The 22,987-nt window shown below is 42.8% G+C and overlaps 1 protein-coding gene across 5 annotated transcripts in view; it reads left to right on the forward strand.

Moving 5' to 3' along the window:
- Positions 1 to 12,372, forward strand: part of DLGAP2 (DLG associated protein 2) — a 482,669-nt gene extending 470,297 nt beyond the window's left edge. For 3 of the 5 annotated variants that reach the window (XM_030037650.2, XM_030037652.2, XM_030037653.2), the window contains 3 exons: positions 2,327 to 2,479; positions 3,318 to 3,335; positions 4,828 to 12,372. In XM_030037650.2, the coding sequence (XP_029893510.1) occupies positions 2,327 to 2,479; positions 3,318 to 3,335; positions 4,828 to 5,046 (390 nt within the window). In that variant the 3' untranslated portion in view covers positions 5,047 to 12,372. The remainder of the gene's footprint in view (positions 1 to 2,326; positions 2,480 to 3,317; positions 3,336 to 4,827) is intronic. The other 2 variants (XM_030037651.2, XM_030037654.2) reach the window with 1 other exon arrangement.
- The last annotated feature ends 10,615 nt before the right edge of the window (positions 12,373 to 22,987 follow it).

Here is a 22,987-nt window from a genome sequence, read left to right on the forward strand (position 1 = left end):
CTCAGCTCGTGAGATCATCGCTCAGCATGTCATGGTTGCAGGCAAAAGCAGAAAGGCTCGAGCACCGGCTAGGTACTTTTTGCTTGCTTTAGGCTTCCTTCAGAAGGAGGGCTGCAAAGCTGAATTCCAAATAAGATGCAAATAAATGAGCAGCTTCCGAGAAGAAACAGGTTTAAGCCAATCTTCTCAAAACTTCGTTAGCTGTAATAGTAATCATTTGCGCTAGCATTTATCCGTTGGCAGCGGATCCATAAGCGATAGCAGCAGGAGGCAGCCCTCTTGTGTCCAGCCAATGCACCGCACGCTCCTCCGCAAGCAGCCGCGCTGGAGGCTGCGATCGTCCCAAACACGATGAGCAGAGTGGGGCAAACAAAGGTACAGAAGAGCAATTAGCCTTGATGCAGAAGGCATTTCAATGAGTGACATCATTTTATGGCTGTTTAGAGGAAACTGGGGAGAGGGACTGAGGAGACCAGGCTGGAGAGAAAAGACTGCAATCTAAGATATATTGCTGTGGGATCGTCCTGACAAATTTCACACAGGGAGTCAGTTCCTGAAGCCTGACATATTGACCTCTGTAGGGTAACTAATACCACTGACATAAATTTTAAATGGTTTTGGAGTAAATTGGGATCTACCCAATTAAGTCATTTTCAGTGAACACTAATCTGGAGTTGTATCGTGTTTCCCAGAAGTCTGTTAGAATCATAGAATCATTTAGGTTGGAAAAGACCTTCAAGATCATCGAGTCCAACCATCAACCATGCCCACTAAACCATGTCCTGAAGTACCCTGTCTACTCGCTTTTTGAATACCTCCAGGGATGGTGACTCAACCACTTCCCTGGGCAGCCTATTCCACTGTCTGACAACCCTCTCAGTAAAAAATTTTTTCCTAATATCTAACCTAAATCTCCCTTGCCTCAACTTGAGGCCATTTCCTCTCGTCCTATCTCCAGCCACCTGACAGAAGAGACCAGCACCCACAATTTATACGGCCAGTTCTGTTAAGACCCTGAAGCTCCCTATGAAAAGGAGACTTTCTCCTATTGAAGAAGACTTCTAAGTGGATAGGCTTTTAGGCTGGTTCTTGGCCCAGATTCCCAAACGGGTTTAGGTATGGGTGACAGTACATGTGGTCATGCCTAGCTCCAGGCACTCAGCTCCCACAGTGACATCCGCAAACCCAAGTTTGAGTAGCAATTCCTAGTTCAAGACCCCTAGAAATGTGCGATTCAAGGGAGGAATTCAATAGAAATGCTGACTTATCTCCCAGTTTTTAGGCAACTATGTGGGGTTGTGTTTAATATCTAAAATGCCGTTGTCCACTAGGTTTGTAAAAGATGGAGCACGGAGCCTTGCTTCAGCAATACCACCAGTGTTTCTAACATAGTAAACTAGTCATTACAGCTTTTGCCCAGGAAGGGGGACATCCAGAGTCCCTTTGGCCTGGTTTTGACTCCATCTCTCCCAGCTCCATTCTGTAGACCATCTTAATGGCTGGAAGGGAAGAGACATTTCTCCATCATCTTTGCAGAGGTGTTTACCAATTAAGCCCCATTTCATTAAAGTGACAAAGCTGTCTTCTTGAACTAGTACCAATGCTCATAGAGCATAGGGTTAAGTGTCTGCATACCACCTTCTAATGTAATTTTTAACCAGCATTGCCATCAGGTTAATAGTCAAATGGAGGGTCATCTTGCTAATTGTTACCACCAATGCTTGCTCCATTAAGTCTTGTGCACATAGCTCCACTTAATTGCGGTACCTGGGGGTAATGCCTTCCCAGTCACTGAGCATGATTCAAGTCTCTGGAGAACAAAATCCTACCAACTGCATCAAAACTTTATACCTTACATATACATTTGAAGATGCAAGACAATGTAAACATTGACTTCAGCATAAGCTGACAACTCCTTCGTGGTGTTGTTTTGCCTTCTAATCAGCTATCGTGAATGTAATTTTTAACCAGAAAGACTTCAGGCTGGCTAGAATACGAACCACGTTCCCCTTCCCTTTAATAATCAGCAGGCGGAGGCTGTCAGCTTGTTCCTTTTTAGAAATGCAGGTCAGCACAGCATATGGTGCTAAGGAACTTCCCGTGCCGCATGGATTCGGGAAGGCTCGCATATGACATCCAACTCATTCATGTTTGGGTTGCGTAGGAGGCACAACTTTCCAGTCACAGCTCCCAGCTGTAAAGCGCGCACAGCCTTAGCGCTGAGCAGCGCTGTAGTGATGTAATCTGGCGCGATGCCTTTCCTGCCTCAGAGCACATTGTTGAAAGCCTCCTGGTCTATTCATATTCTCTCCTTTGTGCGTGACAGGACCCGAGTGCCATGCCGAGACCAACTTCCCAGGACCTAGCAGGTTTCTGGGACTTATTGCAGCTCTCAATTGAAGACGTCAGCATGAAGTTTGATGAACTGCACCAGTTGAAACTCAATGAATGGAAAATAATAGAATCACCTGAAAGGAAGGTAAGCAGACCGTGGACAATACCATTTACTCCCCATTTGCAGTCTTGCGGTCTCCTTGTGTTAAATACAATAGTGAAACACGATAGGTTTCTAACCCTAGAAAGTATCTAGTTGGCATGGCTCAATTTATACACGAAAACCTTCATCAGATGTGAGGGTTTTTTTCTTTTTAACAATGTTGAGCTGAATTGTATAACAAATAAAATGTTTTTTTCTAAGTTAGTCCACTCCATAACACTTTTGTTCAAATTATTTGGATTCACATTCTAAAGGCTAGAACTGAAATACGTTCTGATTCATTCAGACTGAGGACAATAGCCCGAGAATTCAATCCAGGTAAACTCAGCACTTTGCCACATTTTGGGCAGCTCAAACCTGAGCACCAACAGCGTTCAATCCTGCCTGCACGACACAACTGATACTAGAACAGGAGTGAGATAAAAGCATGCGGCAAAACATAGCGCAGGTCAAACTAAAGCTTGGCCCACAAAAGTTGGGGGGGGAACAAAGAGTATTCCTGGCAAACTGCCCGCACCTCTGCCCTGCAACTCCACCACCTGGGAGACGCCCCAGCCATGACGCTTACAAACCAAAGGTGGCAAATTGCCCACAAAAGCAATGTAATTCTGAAACTGCCTTTCCCCTTTCTAGAGCTCCATCCCTCACCTTAACTATCTCACTATCCTTGCTGATTATTGTATCAGTCAGATGAAGACAGCATTTGGTTTGAGTCAGTACTGTTGGCCTCAGGTGAATACTTGTTTGGTTTGGGAGGAATTAGGAGGCATTTTGACAACTCTTTCATTTCTTCATGCTCCTCTTGGATTTTAATTTTCAGCCAACTGGTTGGTGGATGGTGAGTTTGCAACTCTTGCTTACTAGTGACAACTGGAAGTAAGAAATTATTATCATGACAGCAACAGTGATGTTCCTAAGAGGGAAATAACTAAAAGTGAAAAAAAAAAAAAAAAAAAAAGGGACAACAGGAATGGAGCCCTTATGTTCCTGGCTGAAAACAGGAAATAGAGAAAATAAAGACTTGAAGAGCTGGCTGTCATGGGGAATAGCATCTTAGGCTGCTGCACTGTTCCTGTTGAGTTGAGAATGTAGAACTATGTTCTTAAATAACTGTAGTTATTTAGGCTTGGCTAATGCATTTTGGTAGTAGACTCAGAATTAGTTTTAAAAAAAAAGACCAAGCGATGAAGAGTCTGTAAACCATAGGCGCATCAGTTCGATTTTTGTATTATTTGAATCCTGCTGTGCATCATATTAACTGTGTTCTCCATAAGGAACAGCCCATACTCTGGACTATTACTATTACTATATGAAGTGATATAGCAGAAAGATCGATCATAGTAACACTACTATACATATGAAGTTGTGGAGTCTCCGTCTTTGGGGCTATTCAGTCTAGTATTAAATATGATGTTGAAAAACCTGCTTTAACTTCAAAGTTGCATCTAATTTCAAGTGGGCTTTGAACGGGGGTTGTACGAGATCACCTCCAGAGGTCCTTTCCAACTTTAACTATTGTGTGATTCTGTGATTCTACATGATCTTTTTAAGGCCCTTATATGATATTTCACAGTCTCTAAATGGAGTAAAATATCAATTTCATACTTCAAAACAATTCTTGATTTAAAACCTGCAAAGCAATTTACAGCTACTTTTGTACCAAAATCTACTGACTCTCACTTTATAATCTGATAATTCTTCAATATAATTTTCTTTAAAATCGTCCAGGCTGGCAAGCAGAACAATTAGCCCTATGTTCTCCCTCTGGTTGGTGCTTGCATGTTTCCATTTAGCAATTCATGGAGGAGACTAAACTAATAGACATGTATACACAGCTGCTATCTCATATCCAGCTGAGGCTAAACTCAGTATGATTAATTTAATTAAAAATCCTGTCCTGCTAATCTTAGACAGTCTATTCACTTGATCAGACCACACAGATGCGCTGAATTCTTATTGGAGAGCCAGTGTGTGTTTCTGTTTATAATGAATGTAATAATGTGTCAGCTAAAATTAAACAAATTCGTATGAAAGTGAGGTACGCAGATTGCATGTTCAGGATACCTGCAAGGACAGTAGAAGGAAGCCTAGTCTTTTTTAAGGCATAGGACTGCAGAATTTGTAATGGTTGCTGAAACAACAGGGTTTTGTCAGTGTCCCTAGTGTGGATAGCTATTCATGTAATCCAGTAGTCAGCTGATTGGAGAGCACAAATTGAGCATGCTTGATGTACGTAACCAGTATTTTGCATTTCATGTCTTCGATTTGCATGCTCTGCTGACAGAACCTTCCGCACGCAGTTCACCCTCAGTTTTAATACCCTATTGCAGGAAGAAAGAAAGGTTCCTCCTCCTGTACCAAAGAAGCCCCCAAAAGGAAAATTCCCTATCACAAGAGAAAAATCTCTGGACCTACCCGACAGACAGCGACAAGAAGCTAGAAGACGGCTAATGGCTGCTAAAAGAGCAGCCTCTTTCCGGCAGAATTCAGCCACAGAGCGTGCAGACAGCATCGAGATATATATCCCAGAGGCTCAAACCCGGCTTTAAAGACAGAATGCTGCAGAGTTCCTTTTTTAAACAAAATGCTTGTACAGTTTGTCACTTACCTGGTAATTTTTGTCTCATTCTCTCCACTAAATATGCCCTTGCTGTTGTGTTCTTTGTGCCATAAGCACAGTGGAATGCTTTTGATTTCCTCAGAATTTGCTGAGCTCACCGCAAGAACGACTTCTTTTTGTATTTATTGTCTGACTTACTATCAGCTACAATGGATAGGGCTTGTCGAGACCTGACTTATCCAATATATTCTCAGAGGACAACAAGAAACACCTCTTGAGATGGAACCCAGCTTACTTTTTTTGTTATTTATATTTTTATAAAATGTGTGATAATTAGGGATAAGAATAACAAACTATAAATGGGTGCATCTCACCATTCACTAGAGGCATTAGCTAATCCAAGTAGAAGGTGCTACAAATGTAAAGAGCAGGAAAGAAAGAACCCATTTATCTCTCTGACCTCCAGTTTCTTTTCCTAGAACCCAGCTAACATATTTACCCATGCGCTCTGCCACTCTTCTCATCTTTGTTACTGCAAAATAACATTAGGCCTCTCATGTCATGTCAAGTTTCTGGAGATGAACAGGGATATCCAGCCACTAAAACTCCAAAGTTCATCAGAAACCAAGAAGCATTCAAGTCTGGTGGTGGTGGTGGGAATGCCCACTGAGAAACGTTTGCTGTTAGCAGTATAACGACACTCTGAAACCTAAGCAAAATTATAATGCAAGAGGACTTGAGTGATGGGTGAAAGGAAAACGGAAGCCTTAAAAAGTTAGATCTTCTGTAGCAAGATGTGTAAAGAAAAAGTTATACTCGCTCCTTTGGAACACTCATTGCATTTTTAACAGTTCTTTTACGTGTTAACATTTATTTTATAAACCTTCTCTCTTTCATTTCAAGAGCTGTGCTACATGTAATATTTCAAACTCTCAAAATGTTATATCAATTGAGTTTCCAGGGTATCCTTGAGAAAAAAAAAAAAAAATCTTGCTTGTTTAAAATGCCAGTTGTGATGTTGTAAACAGTTTAAGAAATATGAATGTGAGTGGTAAGTATATCTAAGTTTAAATGGTTATGTTAAGGTAAAGGTGAACTGTGGTTTACAGTTGTATTTTTTTTTTAGAACTATTTTTCTATGCAGTATCATTTATGGCAAGAATAAGCTTCTTGCTTGCTTCAGACATTAAAAAAAACATGACTCAAGAGATAAATGATTTCCAGCCATGGAATATAAGGAAAATAATATATTTTCAAGCCTCACATTGTCAGAAGAGAGAAGTGGTAACTACCACAGTCAAGAGGCTTTAATTTAAAACAAATTAAGACAGAATTATTCCACTTCACCTACCTTCCAGAGCCAACCGAGCAACCCAGCACTTAGAAGTCTTCAGGTGAAGACGCAATAAGATGAGTAACCTACAGCCCCCGATTCCGAGGTTTGAATCCTACTGAACACTACTTTAGGTCAAAACAGTCTGAACCCAGTGAGACAGACAGCCCCAACTACTGCATCCCCTGTTTACCTGCTTTAACAAATGCAATGTATTTAGCCATAGGCAGAACAGCTATTTAATTATACTCAAGCACTTTGGTTCTTCACCTGATGAGCACTTTAAATCCGAATCCCACCCACCCTGCAGCCTGACGGATGACTGAAAACATGAGGTATCGTAGGTTATGCAGATCTGACATTGCTTCAAATCTGATTTCTTTTGGGGTTTTTTGTTTTTCTTTTTCCTTCTCTTTTTCCTACAGTGTGTAGTATTAAGCATGAGTTCTGTCTTTGGAGCACAGCTGATAAAGCATGTTTAGCTTCAAGATAGGCATCCTAAGAGATGAAGCTTTGAGAAGTTTCTGTGAGGAGAAAACCCTGTAAATTGAGCCTGATATCTGGTATATACTTTACCAAGTAGCCTTAAACTTTATTTGGAAGCAAAAACCAAGACGAATGTATATCCTTCAAAAATGCAAAAAAAAAAAAAAAAAAAAAAAAAAAGAATAAATCCCAGAAATATTCTTCTATAGATGAAAACATTATATTTCCCATCCCTCGTGTTTTCAAGGCATTTTCTATTAAGGAAAGAGCTGAATCCTAGGTAGTGTACAATATTGATGCTACTTCCTATATTTGTTGTACTATTTTAAATAGCAATGTACCTGCAGACACTGGCATCTTTAGTCTTGAAAACTTGTATCTTATTTAAAGTGGAGCTGCTATTTAGAAATATCCACACAAAACTAAAGCCAGTGTCTTTCCTAGATTTAAGAAATTTAAAACAGACACACACTCCCTATAAATATATATATATATATATACATGGCAGCTGATACATTTTATCTAATTTTCCTGTACACTTCAAGGAGAAATCACACTTGACTTACTCGCCTGAAAACGCCCACCTGCAGCAGCAGGTCATGCGATTAAGACAAGTTGTATTTGGTCCTGCCGGTAATCAGACTTTATAAAGACAAATTGTAAAAAACAACAGATTACAGATAAGCATAGATCCCAGCTGACCTAATAATGCTGACTTGGAGCCATCTGTATAAGTCTTTAATTTTAAACCCACATTTTGATAGGTTTTTAGTATGTTAAAATTTTATTTGATGTTCTCAGGCAAAAATAGGCCTGCATGAATGATGCCAACCCTGTATTTTACATTTCCCATGCCATTATGAGAAAATGTTCAATAGAGGCTTTGGATATCTATGATTTCTGTTTGTTCCACCTTTGTTCCAAAAAAGAAAAAAAAAAAGAAAGAATCAAAAGTAATCTAGATGCCTACTGAAAAAATCTGATAATATGTTATCTGTGCATGTTACATTTCAAAGTGCAATATATTAAATTACTGTACAGGTAACATTCTATCATTAAAGGCAAATAAGCCATTTCTATTTACATATTGTACATCTGGTTAGTTTAGAAGAATAACATTATGCTTATCATACTTGTGTTGCAAATAAATCAAAATCAAATTGCTTCAGTCCCTGACATGAGAGACACAGCATGTGGTATTTTAATAAACATACAAACAGATCAATTGTAATCCGACCCCACATCATAAAAATAAAATTCAGTTTCAAAACCAGTGTAGGAGGAACATAAATAAACATAAAGATAGAAAGTGGAGTGCTTTCTACTTAGAGACTTCATGGTGTAGACCCACATGGAACAGCTGGATATAGCAAAATAATCTAGTGTTTAATTAAATACTAATTGGACTAATATTTATTTTAAGAGATGAAAATTATAGAAAGTCTCTGTTCATTTCTTCATTGCCTGTAAGACACAAGTATAATAAACAGAATTCTGAAAATTTAAATAAAGAAAAAGACCTGACTGGTAAAACTGTTGATACTTGCCATACTTATTTTTGCTTTGTACATTTTTTTAGATTTGAAATTCTTTGTAAATTGGTGAAGTACATTATGAAGTGTTTTATTATTTCCTGTCGAGCTGATTAGAATGGCCTTTGGCAGCGTGCAAAGACTAATAACATTGTACAGTTTAATACCAAAAAATGACATTTTAATTCATGCTTAAACCTTGTCACGATTTGAGATCCATCAGGAAGGAATTAAAGCGTGCATAGGAAGGTGTGTGGATTTCATATATATATATACACATATAAAAAATACATTTCATACAATGGAAATTATTTGTTTTAAAGTAAGCCCACGTCCCGCTGTATCAGTCAGTTAGCATTCTAGTTCCACCTTCTCCAGCGCCGCGTTGGTATAAAGCGAGGCACCGTTCGGTCGCCGGCTGGTTTTGCAGGGAGAAGAAAGACCTGCTACGCGACGGCGTGCCGTAGGTGCCGTGCCGGCAGCCCCGCCGCTCCACGCCAGCTCCTGCCCGCGCGGGCCCACCCCGGCCCCGCGGCACCCTTGGCGGCGGCGGCCCCCCGGGCCAGCCCGTCCCGCTCGGCCCTTCGCATTCGAGGCCTCGTGCCGGGCCCGCCCTGCCCGCTCGGCGGCTTCGGCGCCCTCCTCGGCGTCGGCGGCGTCGGGGGCCACGCCGGCGGCTGACCCACCGCGTGCTGCTTCGCGCGCATTAGTTCGAGGCCCGGCGCTGGTCCGGCGGGCGTCAGGCCGCGCGCTCCGAAAAGCTGCGGCACCCCGAGCGGCGGGGGCCTCGGCGCGAGGCCGAGCGCGGACATGAAACGCGAAGCAGCGCGGCTCCCGTTACCGTTCCCGGAGCATCTTACCGGCAAGCTGCGCTCGAGGTGAGGAACGTCAGCACAACCCCTAATGTCCAGAGAGGTGCTTCCCGGCGTACGACGGGTCGACGCTTAGGTTTATACGGTGCCTTTCATCCGGAAGGATCTCCAAGCACTTTATCAGCCGACACGCAAACTCCCGCGGGCCGGGCGGCAGCCGGGGCAGGTTACCCTGCCCGCGGCCCGGCGAGGCGGCCCGGCGGGGCGCTGGGGGATCCCCCGCCTGTCCCCGCGCTGCCGGGGAGTTTCCTCCCACGCCCCCCCCCCCCCCCAGCGTCCGGGGGGACCCTCACGGTCCGAGCCCGGGCCACGGGAGACGCAAAGGCTCGCTGAACCGAGAGGAAGACCTGAGGAAAGCAGAGGCAAGGGCGACGCTCGTACCGCCCCTCCAGGGTGTAGGCAGGGAGTGAAGAGCATCAGGTTAAGTTTCCGGAACAACCTCTGCTTTTTCCGTTCACGACGGCGGCAGCGAGGGGGCCTGTGGTGGAGGAGCTTCGCCGGGAGGGCCCCGCAGGAGAGCCCTGCCCGGTGCCAGGCGGGGGGGCTGATGGCGCCTGCAGCTGAGCCCCCCCGGTCGGGGATCTTGGCCAGTGTCTCCTTCGGCAAGCGCGTCCCCCCGCCGGCTTCCTTGGCGGGGCCGGATCCAGCCGGGGCACGCGCTGCGAAAGCAGCCTTCCCCCGCGGCGTAACTGCCCGGCGCCCCGTTCTCTCCCCGGGTCTGCCCTCCGGCCCAGCTAGCGCGAGGGGTAACGCGGGGGGGGGCGCAGGACTGAGGCGTAAGGACTAGGCTTCGGTTTGGGCAGCTGCTCGTTCCTGAGAGTCGGCTCTAACCCTAAGGGCTCTTTGGCAGAGCAACGGGGACGCCTCTCTCTGCGCTGGCAGGATCGGCAGACTAGAGGCAGCCATTTCATACTGCAGATAACAGAAAGAGGCTATGTGCATCCATACATACACATGACAATTTTTCGGTGTCACGGTCCCAGACAGTTGGACTCGGGAACCACAGTCAACACTCTCGTTCCTGTAGGCCGTGCCACTTTCTTGCAGCTCAGCCTCAGCACCGACGGCCGTGGCAGGTTCTCTGCCTAGTGCAGCCCCACGGCCCATCTGCAACTATTCACCGTGTTCACCTTCAGGGACCATCTTTTGGGAACAGCTGTTTTATGGCATGCTCATATGCATACGCAGACTCCTGGCAGGAATTAAGCCCTCCGTATACACAGAAATCGCTTAATTTATCTCTGAAATGCAGCTACCTCTATGGTGTAGTGCTGCAGCTGTTTAACTACATAATAGGCTGTTCAGGACAGCAAGTATAAAACTGAAATTGAAATGGAAACTTGCCCAAATGAGAATTTGGCCAGCATATTTAGGCTGATTCAGCTCCTCTTAACGAAATAAAATTCTAATAGCTGCAAGAGGCCAGGGCACTCGTTATAGCTAAAAACCATGTTCCAGATCCCTTCTCGTTACATGCGTATCGCATTTCATAAATGATGATCGCAGAAGAAGACTGCATGTTCACGGTCCCACCTTTCCACACATGGGTGTTTCTCCCATTACCCTTCGTTGCTGAAACAGAACTGGGCTTTTGAAGTCAGATCATAGATAATGTAAATTAGTACCTCTACACCGCTTGCTCTTTGACTGAGCAAACACAGAACAGTTTTCATCAACTGGCAATTTAATGCTCTATTTTATTAAGGCCAAATTGTTATTTTTCTAAATTGGTTTTGTTGGGCAGGATTTTTTACTTCTCTACTACAAAACCGTGGATACGTTCACCTAAGCTTAAACGAGGGGGAGGATTATTTGAAGATACGGTCATTATTCACCAACACAGCCTGTTAGTGAGGATTTTCCTTCTCCTTCCCTTACTCTTCTTTCATTCAACACAGCATTTGCCATTCCTAAAGCTGAACTGTCATACAAGCTTCTTATTTGTGAGATGAATTACTGCAGAGCTTCGGGCTATGTTCTGGTGTCGGTCATATTAGAATCAGTGCTAAGAAACTGAAATCAGAAAGAAATGTCAGATTTGGATCAGTATAATTCAGATCAATATCTGAGTCAGCAAGTCCTGCTGAGGTAGGAAGGACTCACCGTTCAAGTTAGCGAGTGCGTAATTACTTTGTGGGATATAGTTCTTCCTTTCAGGTAGGTCACAATCAAGCAGAGGGCTTGGTAGTAGGTTCAATTCTCTGATTATAGTCCTCACAAAGAAATACTAGCTATGTTTATAATTACCCGTGGAATCCACATGCTCATATCCATGCTTTGATTTACCCTTTGGAGGTTTAATAGTATGGCCATCTCATTTTAAAAGGGCTCAGCGTGTATCTATTCTTTAGTTCAATTTATATATTAATTTCCTGAATTAAGAAAATTTCCCTTTCAAGTAGCCTGACTTATACTGCTCTAGAACTGTTCTTTCCTGAAGAAAAGCCACTATGACTGTGCAGGATTTTCTGTACAGAGGCAAAACTCATACTTTCATTCACCATGTGACATGCCAAAATAATCAAGTGTGGCCTAAGGACTAAATTAAATGCCTCCTATAGAATTTCAAGGAATGTTAGAACCAGGAAACTAGCTGTTTAGTTATCATTAAAAGTATATATAAATATATATAAATATATATACATAAGAAATCATATCAACAATGAGGATGAACTGAGTGCCAAATATTCACCATCTGTATAAAGCTACACTTCACTAGAATTAAACTATTTTATGTAATTCTCTTTCTCATGCTTTTATGGTTCTTTTGATAAATTCTATTTAGTAGCATGCAGGATACCTAAATTGAATGTACAGTATGTTGTTTCATTGCTACAATAATTTCTCGCTTCTCAGTAATATCTTCTTTACCAGAATGTTATTTGTTACTTTGAAGACATATTTGAGAATTGTTTTATTATTGAGTTATTCTTTTTTCATGGTTCTCTACTCACCTCCAGCTGATTGTAAGAAAATGTGCTTCACTATTTTGCCCCATGGCTCTTTTATGAAGCTGCCTCTCTCAATTGGTTTATGTATTGTTTATGTTCATCTCCTGTAAATAATTCTGCAATTAAATTTTTTGAGAAAAATAGAGTACACTCTTTATTACATTTTAAATTTTGCATTAGTTGAAACATGCCATTTCCAATCAGACAATTGGTAGACCACACTAAATTATTACATGTAACCTTTTGAGTGTCAGGAAATTAATTTTCAATAAAATAATTTTGATAGGGTTTTATCTGAATTCAGAGGAAGACACATTTAAAATCTGAAGCAATTTGGCAAATAACCGGATCAGCTATGCAATGCTATCGGTGTGTTTTGATTTATTGTCATTAATACGATAGAATATCATGCACTGATTTTGAATCAGACCATTGCGTGTCATTAACAGAAAGCAAAATAGCCTCTTTTGCGTGTGAAACATCCAAAATTGAATTATTTGTAAGCAGTTGTTATTGGGCAGAAGTAACTGAAAGAATTTGTTTTGGAAAGGTAAATCCTGGAGCACCTCTCTGTGCGTTTTTTGCTGTTTGCAACAGAACAGCCAAAAAGAACTTTTAGCCCAGTTTATGTTTTTCAGCTCCTTCCAGGGCAGACAAGTCTCCTTCTGGGAATGGCTTTTGCATCTCAGCAGAAAATTTGATCGATACTTTGCATTGGCCACACTTCTTGATAAGATAGAAGCCATGGTAGGCATGAAACAAAGATGTGTGGAGTCTCTGAGTCTAAATAAAGGAAGTTCCAGAAATTTATTTGGCATAGAAAAGTGCTTAGTTGCTTGAATCATTGGATTTTTATTGCTCATTTATTATATATACTATCGTAACACTTAGGAGCCCTCGCTGTGCTCCAAGACAACAGTGTACATTTACAAAATGAAAAGATTTCCCTTAACACAAAGAGTTTACAACCCAGCCATCAGGTAAGAAACAACAGATAGGCCGGTACAGGAGAGAAACTGGGGGAAAAAGTGAGATGCTATTAATTAAAATGAAGAGCGGTGGTTGCAGCATCCCAGCAGCCCGTCAGTTGTCAGTTGTTTCATAGCCATCAGAAGAAGAGAGGATAATGAAGTGGGTTGGAAGACACCCTCAGGGATCTCTTCCCAAGAAGGGAGGGAGTCCAAGAAAGATGTTTGTTTGAAAATTTAAAACAGAGATTATGAATTTTGGCATCATGAGTCAACTAGAGGTGGAAGCTGACATCTCCGTAATTAATGAATGATGCTAGGTACACTGTGGACAGGTGGTGCACGAAGAAGCTGTGAAAGGTCTTGGCAGTAAGACCTATAAAATTAAAGATTCAGTACTCCGCTGGCTCATTATTTGTATAAAGGAATTTTCATCTTTAATACCTGTTGTGGAAGGCTCAAAATTGTCCAGCTATCTGTCAGCAGTTCTAATGAAAACAAATTTAGAGAGAGGTCATTAAAGCAGCTTAGCGCTTCTTTTTGTCTGTCTCCTAACAGTAGATGTTATGACCTAGAGCATTACTCACAGCAGTTCTGTAACTGATATTTTACAACTAAGAAAGGCCTTGATCACTTCTAACTGAAATTCCAATAACCATTTAGCTTGTCTTAGCCTTCATGAGGTCCCTAAAATAGAGTGATCCTTCCTGCAGTCTGGAGAGGATCTCAGGACTAACAAGCAAGCTGTTTCTTGTACAATACTATTACAGATGGTTGCACGTCAGCCTTACTATTATAGGCATGCCCATATAAATGAGGACAGTCGTTGCTGATGAACTAGTAAGGTCAGTAAAGCTGGAGCATAGATGTGGCATATTTTAATTCAATTGCTGAACCAAATAATCAGGTTCAGAGTACATGTTCTGGAATTAGCATCTTTATTCCAGTTGAACTGCACTGACACTAGCAGTGGGTTGGTGGAAGGCCGTTATTGTTTTAACTGTAGCAGCACAGCTGAAGTGTGAACATTTTGATATGTAGGCAAGTGCCTTACATAACCTATTGCAGCCCTAACACAATCCCTGGACAGATTCTGCTGTGAATTTTTAAACAATCAATTTATAAGTAGCTAGGGGATAATACAGTGATAAAAACTAGGCAACACTGATTTGCCAACATCCTATCATGTCAACCAATTTAATGTTCTTCTTTGACAGGATGAATGGCCTAATGGATTAGGTAAAAACAGTAGGCTGTGATAGATCTTCACTTCATTAAGGCTTTTGATACAGTTCCAGTGTAACATTTTTATATAAAACTAGGAAAATATTGTCTAAATAAAATTGTTGTAAAGTTAAATCTGATGCAGCTGAAAATACTATTTTAAATATACATATATCCTTGACCCATTGTGAAACCTGAAGGGCTTTTGAAGTGGGAGGGAAAGGAAGAATCTTACAAAAATCTAACCTGCTCTCAGTACTAGTCAGTAATTTCATTGACGACTGCTGATTTACTAAAAAATATAACATTTGTTGATGATATGGACCTGGGAGCAGTTACAGGTTCTCTAGAGGATATGATCAAAATTCACAGTGAGCCCCCCAAAATGGATACACTTTCTAAATCCAATGTGATGTAATTCAGTGAAGAAAAAATGCAAAATGCTATACTGAAAAGATGTGATCAAGCTCAGATGTGACAGAATAGCCATCTGAGAAAAAGTAGAGCAAAGAAGACGTGGGCTATGGTGGATCACAAGCTAAATGAGAGTCAACCTGATGCTAAAGCAACACAAGCCAAATCACACGCTCTTAAAGGAAGGGGAAATCTAATAGTGAATGTATTAGCATACCATTAAATTAGCGTGGCTTAACAAATTGTTGTGCTGTGTAATCGTGCATGTATACACAATCTTAAATTGTGGCGCGCACACATTATTGGACTTGACATTGCAAGCCAAGCTAAACCAAATTACCCATAGAAGGAAGAAGTCCTCAGATCCATAAAAACCAAACGCGGGTATCTGAGGCATGGCTCGTCCTCCTCCGCCCAGGCTGCTCCGCAGCAGCCTCCGCGGCCGCTGCATTTAGCTGTATGTCAAGTGTCTAAGGACTTGGAACAGGCTGAGCCCCTTCCAGGACTCGGCTGTGGGCTGTGCATGTCTCTGTCCTAGGTTTGAACCACAGCAGGGCTGGGGCAGAGGGCAGGATGCTTTTTGTGTGCTGGGCTGCCGGCGTTTAGGAATCAGACCGGCATGTTTGGGCGGTGGTGGGATACGGACTTTCTGAATCTTGATGTCTTCAACTTCGCCACTTCCACCCAAGTCCTGTCTGAGATGGCAGAAATTACCCTCTGAATCTCACGCAAATGCTCAAAGACAAAATGTGAACAAGTGAGGGAGGCAGAAGTGTTTCAGGATATCTAAAAGTGACATTGAACGAGTCCTCAATCATGCCACTGAGAAAGTGGCAAGCCAGATTCCGGGGGGGTGTAGGGACGGCACCTCTATGCTACAGAGAGGTTCTTGCTTCACGCTGTTCAGTACTTGTAAGGTTTTGGTTAGAGTATTATATCCTGTTTTGGAGGAATTGAGAAGCATGTGGAGAAATTCAGAAGAAAGTAACAAGGATTACAAGAGATTTAGAAAGCACCACCTAAGTGAACAGAGTTCAGAAAATGGATCAAGAAAAGACTGACTTGTTTCAACACAAAGAGGTTGTTATGAACTGTTAATGCAATCGTTTCCCCATTCCCTGGAGGGAGGTTATTATCATAATGAGCACAAAAGTCTAGCTTTTTTTTGTTTGTTTGGATAAGGGTAGCGTATCCTGGAAAAACCTATTTAGCCAAGGACTCAGTAATATAAGGTAGCAAGCATACCCTGTGCGACCTTGCAGATGTGATCCACATGTCAGAATCCCCTGGCAGCCGCAGGAGCCACCACCCAGCATCCAGGCTGCAGACACGCTCTGGAAGGGATGTGTGCGGACCACCGGTCCCCTCCTCTCACTTGACACACGATCCTATTTATAAGCAACTGGCCATTTGCAAGTGCAAAAGAGGTATTCACCTGCCAAAGCTGCCTTGGAGAGCTGTTCCCCAGCTCTTCCCAGAAGGAGAAGGTGACCAGGCGGGTGGATGCGAGAGGTGAGGCTGGACCGCGGCCAGGGCTGGTCCCCCAGCATCGCCCTGCTCCCATGTACCTCAGCTGGCCTCAGCACCGGGGGACGTGAGGGCTCAGGGTCACGGCTGGATCTCCGCTGCTTTGCCTGTGTATTACTGGTCTGTCAGATCACAAAGGAACGAAGCTGGACCGTTCTTCAGTAAAAGTCCTTAATACTAAATAAAGGAATGATCGAAAATTGGTGAGAGCGGCTGAGTCAGCAATGCTCCTTCCTCGATACGAGGTTCATATCCCTTTTTATTACTAGCAGGCACCGGGCTGCTTGAGATGTTGCAATTAAGGGAAAAAGCGGAAGAAAGTTTCTGCTCCGCAGAAACATCATCTCCGCCTTTACCGCTGCATGGAAGCTCAGAGCCTGACCAGGCATAGAAGTAATTAACACGCTCAGCCAAAATCTCCCAGAAAGTCCTTGTGGCTATAGCGTGGTTATTGTATTCTTCATGACCCGCACTAACTCGCCTGCATAGGTGTGAGCTATTTAGACAATCCATAAAAACACAGAGGGGCTTGCTTGTCAGAAGGGCTGTGCCACCTATCGTTGCCATACTTGCTTCACCTCCTTGCAAATGAACCTCATCACGCTCGCTGCCAAGCTTGGCACTGAAATATTTGAGGAGGACAGGCTTAGGTCAATGGAATGGAAAATAATGACAAATCAATTTAAATGCAGATCCTTGAGGAGTATATGATAATAGACTGCTTCAAACAAATTTAAAAAGGAAATTAGCTTTGGTAAAAATCAAGGATTCTAAGTATTAAAAAGTGACATAAACCCAATCATAATAGAGGTGATAAATCAGTTTTGCCAGATAGGAAATAAATCATGAGTGAACAGTAAGGGAAGCAGATGAATGTTATGCTTTGGGATTTGAAGATGTCAAAGTAAATTTTGTAAAATATTTATAAATTTATGAAGCATTGACAACATCTTAGAAAAAAAGCTGGTATTTAGAATTTTATGAATGTTTATATTTATATATTTGTATGAGTTTATGTGGCTTTGTATGTGTGTATGTATATATATACACACATATGTATATGTATATGTATATATATAATATGTATATATTTATCCATACAGAAATAAAAGAGGATCATCTGTAAATTTTATATACATTTACTTTTTTTAAAGGGCAAAAATTTGTATTTGGTTTGGTTTGTGCATGTATGTGTCTCAGGATAATACCATTTGCTTGCCTAAGTCATGGAAAGAGGAAGCTGAAAAGAAGGATGAGGAGAATAGGGCCAAGGAAAGGGCAAACCTATAGACCAAAACAAACATAAACGCTACGTTCTGTATTCTTTGCTGATTAGGAATACATGATAACTTTAGCTGATTTGAAACAGGATTTTACCATAATTCTGCTTCAGGTTGAAAAGGCATTTTTGGGCTAATTCAGACTACGTATCTGTTTCTACAGCCAGATCCCGAATCGATTACACACATGCATTGTGCCAGAAAGCAAACAGTCTGTGCATCAGACGAGCTAATTCATGCATTTTGACACCTTCCAGCCTGAATTAGGACAGGTATTTGTACCATTTTGAGGCAAACTGCCATATAACAAATTCAAGATCTTTTATTCCTCCACTCAGATCCTCCCAAGATAATCTTTCCAGAATACATTTTATCAATTGATTTACTTAATGTGACATGGAATAAACAAAATTTACAAGAACATCCTCATTTGTAATAATTAGTAAGAAGCTGTAATACTCCATCAGATTTTACATTCTGAATGTAGTAACCAAAGGAAAAAAAAAAGGCTAATACCTGGAGATAAACGTGACTCTCTCTCCCTTCAGTCAGAAGGGTCATTTAAGGCCACGTGTGTACCAGCTGTGACAGCACATGTAGAGGGCAGGTGCCCTGTGCCTGGCATTTCCCAGCTCGCTTGTCTCCAAATATCAAAGTAAGTGTAATCAAAAAGCTGTTGTAAGTCAGGGATTACACAGTTCTCGCTCAAATTAACTGTTTCGGAGGAGGAGGAGGTGATACAAGGAAAGGATGGGGTTCGTGCAGAGGAAGACCGGAGGAGCAGACAGCAGCACTTCATGGCCGCTTGAAAGACTTGTTGTAGGAAGCCTCTGGGGCACGTTTGCCATCTGTGATGTGTTTCACTTGGACGGCATTTACCTTGTGAGACCTAACGGATTGTGACCCTTCCTTGGCTTCTTTCTGGGACCAAACTTTTCTCTTCTGGAAAGCAGACGGAATAGCTGGCCCGTGAGCTGCTTAGTATTTGTCTTTATTGTCACAAATGGAGTATCTGTAAATATCTTCTGTCATGATCTGTCTTGTTATCCAGTGTCAGATGCTACACTGGGACCACTGACTTTTTTGAAGAAAGATTAAAGGCTTCCGGTGAAGCTGCTGTTGTATTTTCACCTGTCAAGAAAGGTTAGGTGAGTTCAGGGACAAGATGAGCGATAACTCTGAGTCAATTCATGATAGGGTGTAGTTCGCAAGGTAAAATATATGGGGGAAATCATTCCTGGGGTGGTGGGTGGGAGATGTCAGAGATGGATAGGAGGGAACAATAGCTGCTTTTCAGTCACAAGCTTATTTCCAGTAGCTAAAAATGAAAGGTGATTATAATCAAAATAGGATCTAACTTGCTGTAATTCTCCTTGCATTAACTTACGCGTCCCCAGGGAGATCTGGATTTCAGGAGGCAGAAGAGGGGCTGAGAGCCCTTTCAGCCCCTGTCACACCACCCTGCTCTCTCTGCTGATCTGCCCCCCCTTTCTGAAGCTCTCAAAAGGTGTAACTGTTCTTCCCTTTTGCTCTAAACAGACACTACCGGGGTGCTGGGAGTTCCCTCCCTGTGCAGCTCTGCTTAAAACCAAACCTCCTTTGACCCTTTTTACTTCATTTTACCTTATTCTGGAAGGAACCTCGCTGTTTCTCACATTTAGCTAAATGAACCAGTATAACCAGTATAATGAACCAGTACAAATGTGCTTCTCCCGCCCTTCTTGGTCAAGAAGGAAACACAGAAGCAGGTAGATTGAAGGATGCCTTTGAATACCGTGCGGAGGGACAGTCTGGGGAGGCACTAAATTCTTCCGTTCTTTCTGGCTATATGTCAAACGGGAGGGAAGAAGCATTCGGCGGTCCCATTTTGCTGTTCTGAAAAGCGTGAGGAACGACAGGAATACATCGCATCTCCTTCCCAGCCTGCCCTCCCGGGTGTCCTTCCAAAGGCGGGCGGCGTGCCGCCAAGTCGCTGCACCCTCACGCAGCGCAGCTGGGCTGCGGGGCTGCCTGGCTCGTGGCGGAGCGCAGCTGCTGCGTGGAACAGGCTCAGCCAGCGCTTCCGAAAACGGCGTTCCAGAAGTTCATACTGCCACCCATTGCTCTATCTGAGTACGTTTTCCCTGCAAGCGGTAAGAAACTCCTGAACAGATTTCATTCGCAATAGCACATTTCCCTTTCCAGAGTCACAGCTCTCCATCACAGCAAACAGATATATTTGGGAATAACGGGCTGTGAAGTGTGTCTGCGTAGGTGAGGGTGGAAATGCTTTCTCAAAAGCAAAGTGTGATCAGCCTGTGGAGTCACTGGATCTCTTTTCTGCGCCTGCTTCTTCTCAGCCAAGAATACTCTGGCCCCGGCTTTGTCCCCTTGCCACGGGGGTTTTGTTCCAGATGTTGTCAGCATGCTGCAGTGGTGCAGAGGAGAAAATTCAGGTCTTCCTAACCTCTGAGGCTGAGCAGCCATTGCCTGACAACAAAATACATTACACCACATGAGTGGAGGCAACTGCACCTGCAAGGCAGGTGCAATGAGAGCTACGACTCCTATAAAATGAGGTGAGAAGGAAACTACATTCGGGACTGCGTTGGTACATCTGGACCGTCAGTGCACGTTGCTGTAACAAAGGAATCTACGTTTTCCTGTAGACAGTGCTTGCAAAAAAGGCATCAAAACAATCTATCAGCAGTTGGTGCAATACAAAGCACCAAATTCAAGAATTTTCTTCAGTGGTGTTGATTTCACTCTTTTTCAGAGAGTTGTGGGGATTTCAGGTTGTCGTATAGTTTTGCAAATATTTCCTTGCACTGTGCTTGTGCTATTCAATTTGCTTTAATTTTAATTTCATTTCCTCCCTTCAGCTTCATCTGCTATACCAACTATGCATATCAGGCTTGCATTTGTGTGCAAACACACACACACACACACACACGTGTGTGTGTAAATGATAAATTCCCTTTACACAAGTTAATGCAATTCAATCTCAAATTTTCCACGCTGATTGTCAGCATCTGGTGAAATTATCTGGCAGGACATTTTTAGGCAAAAGAATTCATCTCTGTAAGCGGGCCTAGGAAGAAAACACATTTTGTTTGTATTTTAAAAAATGTGAGAATCATTTCACCAGCACCGTAGCGCTGAGGAACTCCATGGTATGTCTGGAATAAAGCTCGGCTCTGCATGAGCCATGTGTGGAAAACAAAACAGAAGGCATTTGCGCAAGGGGCAGCTCAAGCTGGCTGGATTTTGGGAGCTCCAGGGCACAGCAACCATGTAGGGCCCAGCACGGGGCAGGATGGGAGACCAGGATTTTCCCTCTACTTGATTCTCCCGGCTTTGAAGAGACTGGGAAGGAACTGAGGAGCTTTTGCTACCTGGAAGCCGGGGAGTCTGTTTGGGGATCTTTGTGCTTTCCCGTCTAGTGTCCATGACGCAAAAAGGTATTGAGGAAGAAATCTGGGTCGTGCTGAGGAAGGAGGGGAGCCAGCCTGCGGGGAGGAACAGGAGAAGAGCCGGGGTAGGGAGAGAACGCTCCAGGAGACAGGCAGAATTCCACGTGAAAGCGGTGCTGAAGGTGGCCACGGCCGGCTCCTGGGACGGAGCAGGACCTTCTCCTCCCCAGCCCAAACTGACTCCAGGGCTACTCAGCGTAAACGTTGAGCTGCTCCTAGGCAATGCCTCTGAAAAACCAATAGGTCAGTACTCAGCGATGTCTTGGCCCTCTTAAGAGACCAGTTCACATGGAGGCCAGCAAAAATGTTGGAAGGATCTAGTCCTTTTAAACCCCAAACTGGATTTTAGCTGGGGGTAGAGAGGAGGGGAGATTTGAAGTAGTCTGCACTGAAAGCCACTTGCAGAGTGCTTATGGGGAATAAAAAACCTGTCCCCCATCCGACAAAGAACAGATTTAATACAGCTTCTTCTTAGGCCAAAAGAGCTGCTGGAAAGCAGGATGAGCAAGCTCCCAGCCAGGGTATGGAGGGTTCCTCAGCACCCTCCCTCCATTTTCCCACTGCCAGTGCTGCCACATAATATGCAAGTGAAGAAGAAGCAAGTGAAGAGAAGCTACAAGTAACCCCAGGGATTTATAATACAGCGAGGGGGAAAATACATGATGAAAGTAAACAAGGTTCCCATCTCAACACAGAGGAACTTCAGTAATTTTAATTAATGGCCAGGAGACACATTACAAGGTACAAGACAAGCAGAGGCATAAATGAATAAATAAAAACGTCAAGAATGCTGAATCATAGAATACATTTTTCTCATTTTATTTGTTGTTTTTCATTCAAATTACAAAAAATACCCCACTCAGAGTTGTAGTAATACACAGATCTTGTTAATGCTTTAGAAAAAAAGAAAAATCAACAGATCAAACCCACTACAAAATATTGCAGATGTAATTTAATTTCAATAATGCATAATCAGTCATAGTATGCCAGGGAGGGTGAGCAGTACATTCGTTGAACGTAAGTCGAGACAGGTAAACCAGATCTTACAAAAGTACATAGTCACTCAGGCTTCTCTCTAGAGAACAAATTGCCATTTATTTGCAAGGACTGCATGAGGATTTGTGGCATAAGCACTTGGGACATATTTCTGAATACTGGTGTGGGGGGAAACCATATTAGATTCATATAGGAAGAAAAAAGTACAATTCGAGAATGAAAATTTGTGGTAAAAATCAGGATGAACTGTCACAACATGAAAAGTGACATGAGAAAATATCTTCTTCTCCAAGGCTGCAACTGCCTCTTTTCCCTGCTCCAGCCCACCAACATAGGCAATGCCCAAACGGAAACATTGCTGAAGGCATCTTTGCTCCTGCCTGGTTTCAGTCCATGCTGGGTAACTCGAACGAGGAAAGTAACATCATTTAGTATATTTGGGGTTGGAAAAAATCTGCTGTTCCTATTCTTGAAACATTAATTAAGCATCTGCTGTGTTTATCCACCTAGAGAAGACACAGGGCAGTTCAAGATTTACTTAAATGGATTTTCAAAGCACTAATAAAGGATCAGTTACTGGAGTCTGATGCTAACTGGCAGAGTACAGCTAGTCAGAGAGAGTGAAAATGGAGTAGCCAGGGTACTAGTGGACATCCTAGTTGGGAGTAGAGAGGACAAAGGATACTCCTCACCACCTGTAGATGTTATCTTCCATAAAATCTTGACAGCAGTTTCCTTCTAGAAGTAGGCTTCTCTTGTGCCATGTTGGGTTCATGTAGCTCCACTGCTATTAATACTACTATTGCTTTCTTTGGATAAATGCTGTCTGCACGAGAAAGAAAAAAAAATTTGAGAAACCAAAAATTTTAAAAAAGCCATTCTACAATGAATTGTC

This window comes from Aquila chrysaetos, chromosome 15 (assembly GCF_900496995.4).
Source record: "Aquila chrysaetos chrysaetos chromosome 15, bAquChr1.4, whole genome shotgun sequence".
Lineage (NCBI taxonomy): Eukaryota > Metazoa > Chordata > Aves > Accipitriformes > Accipitridae > Aquila > Aquila chrysaetos.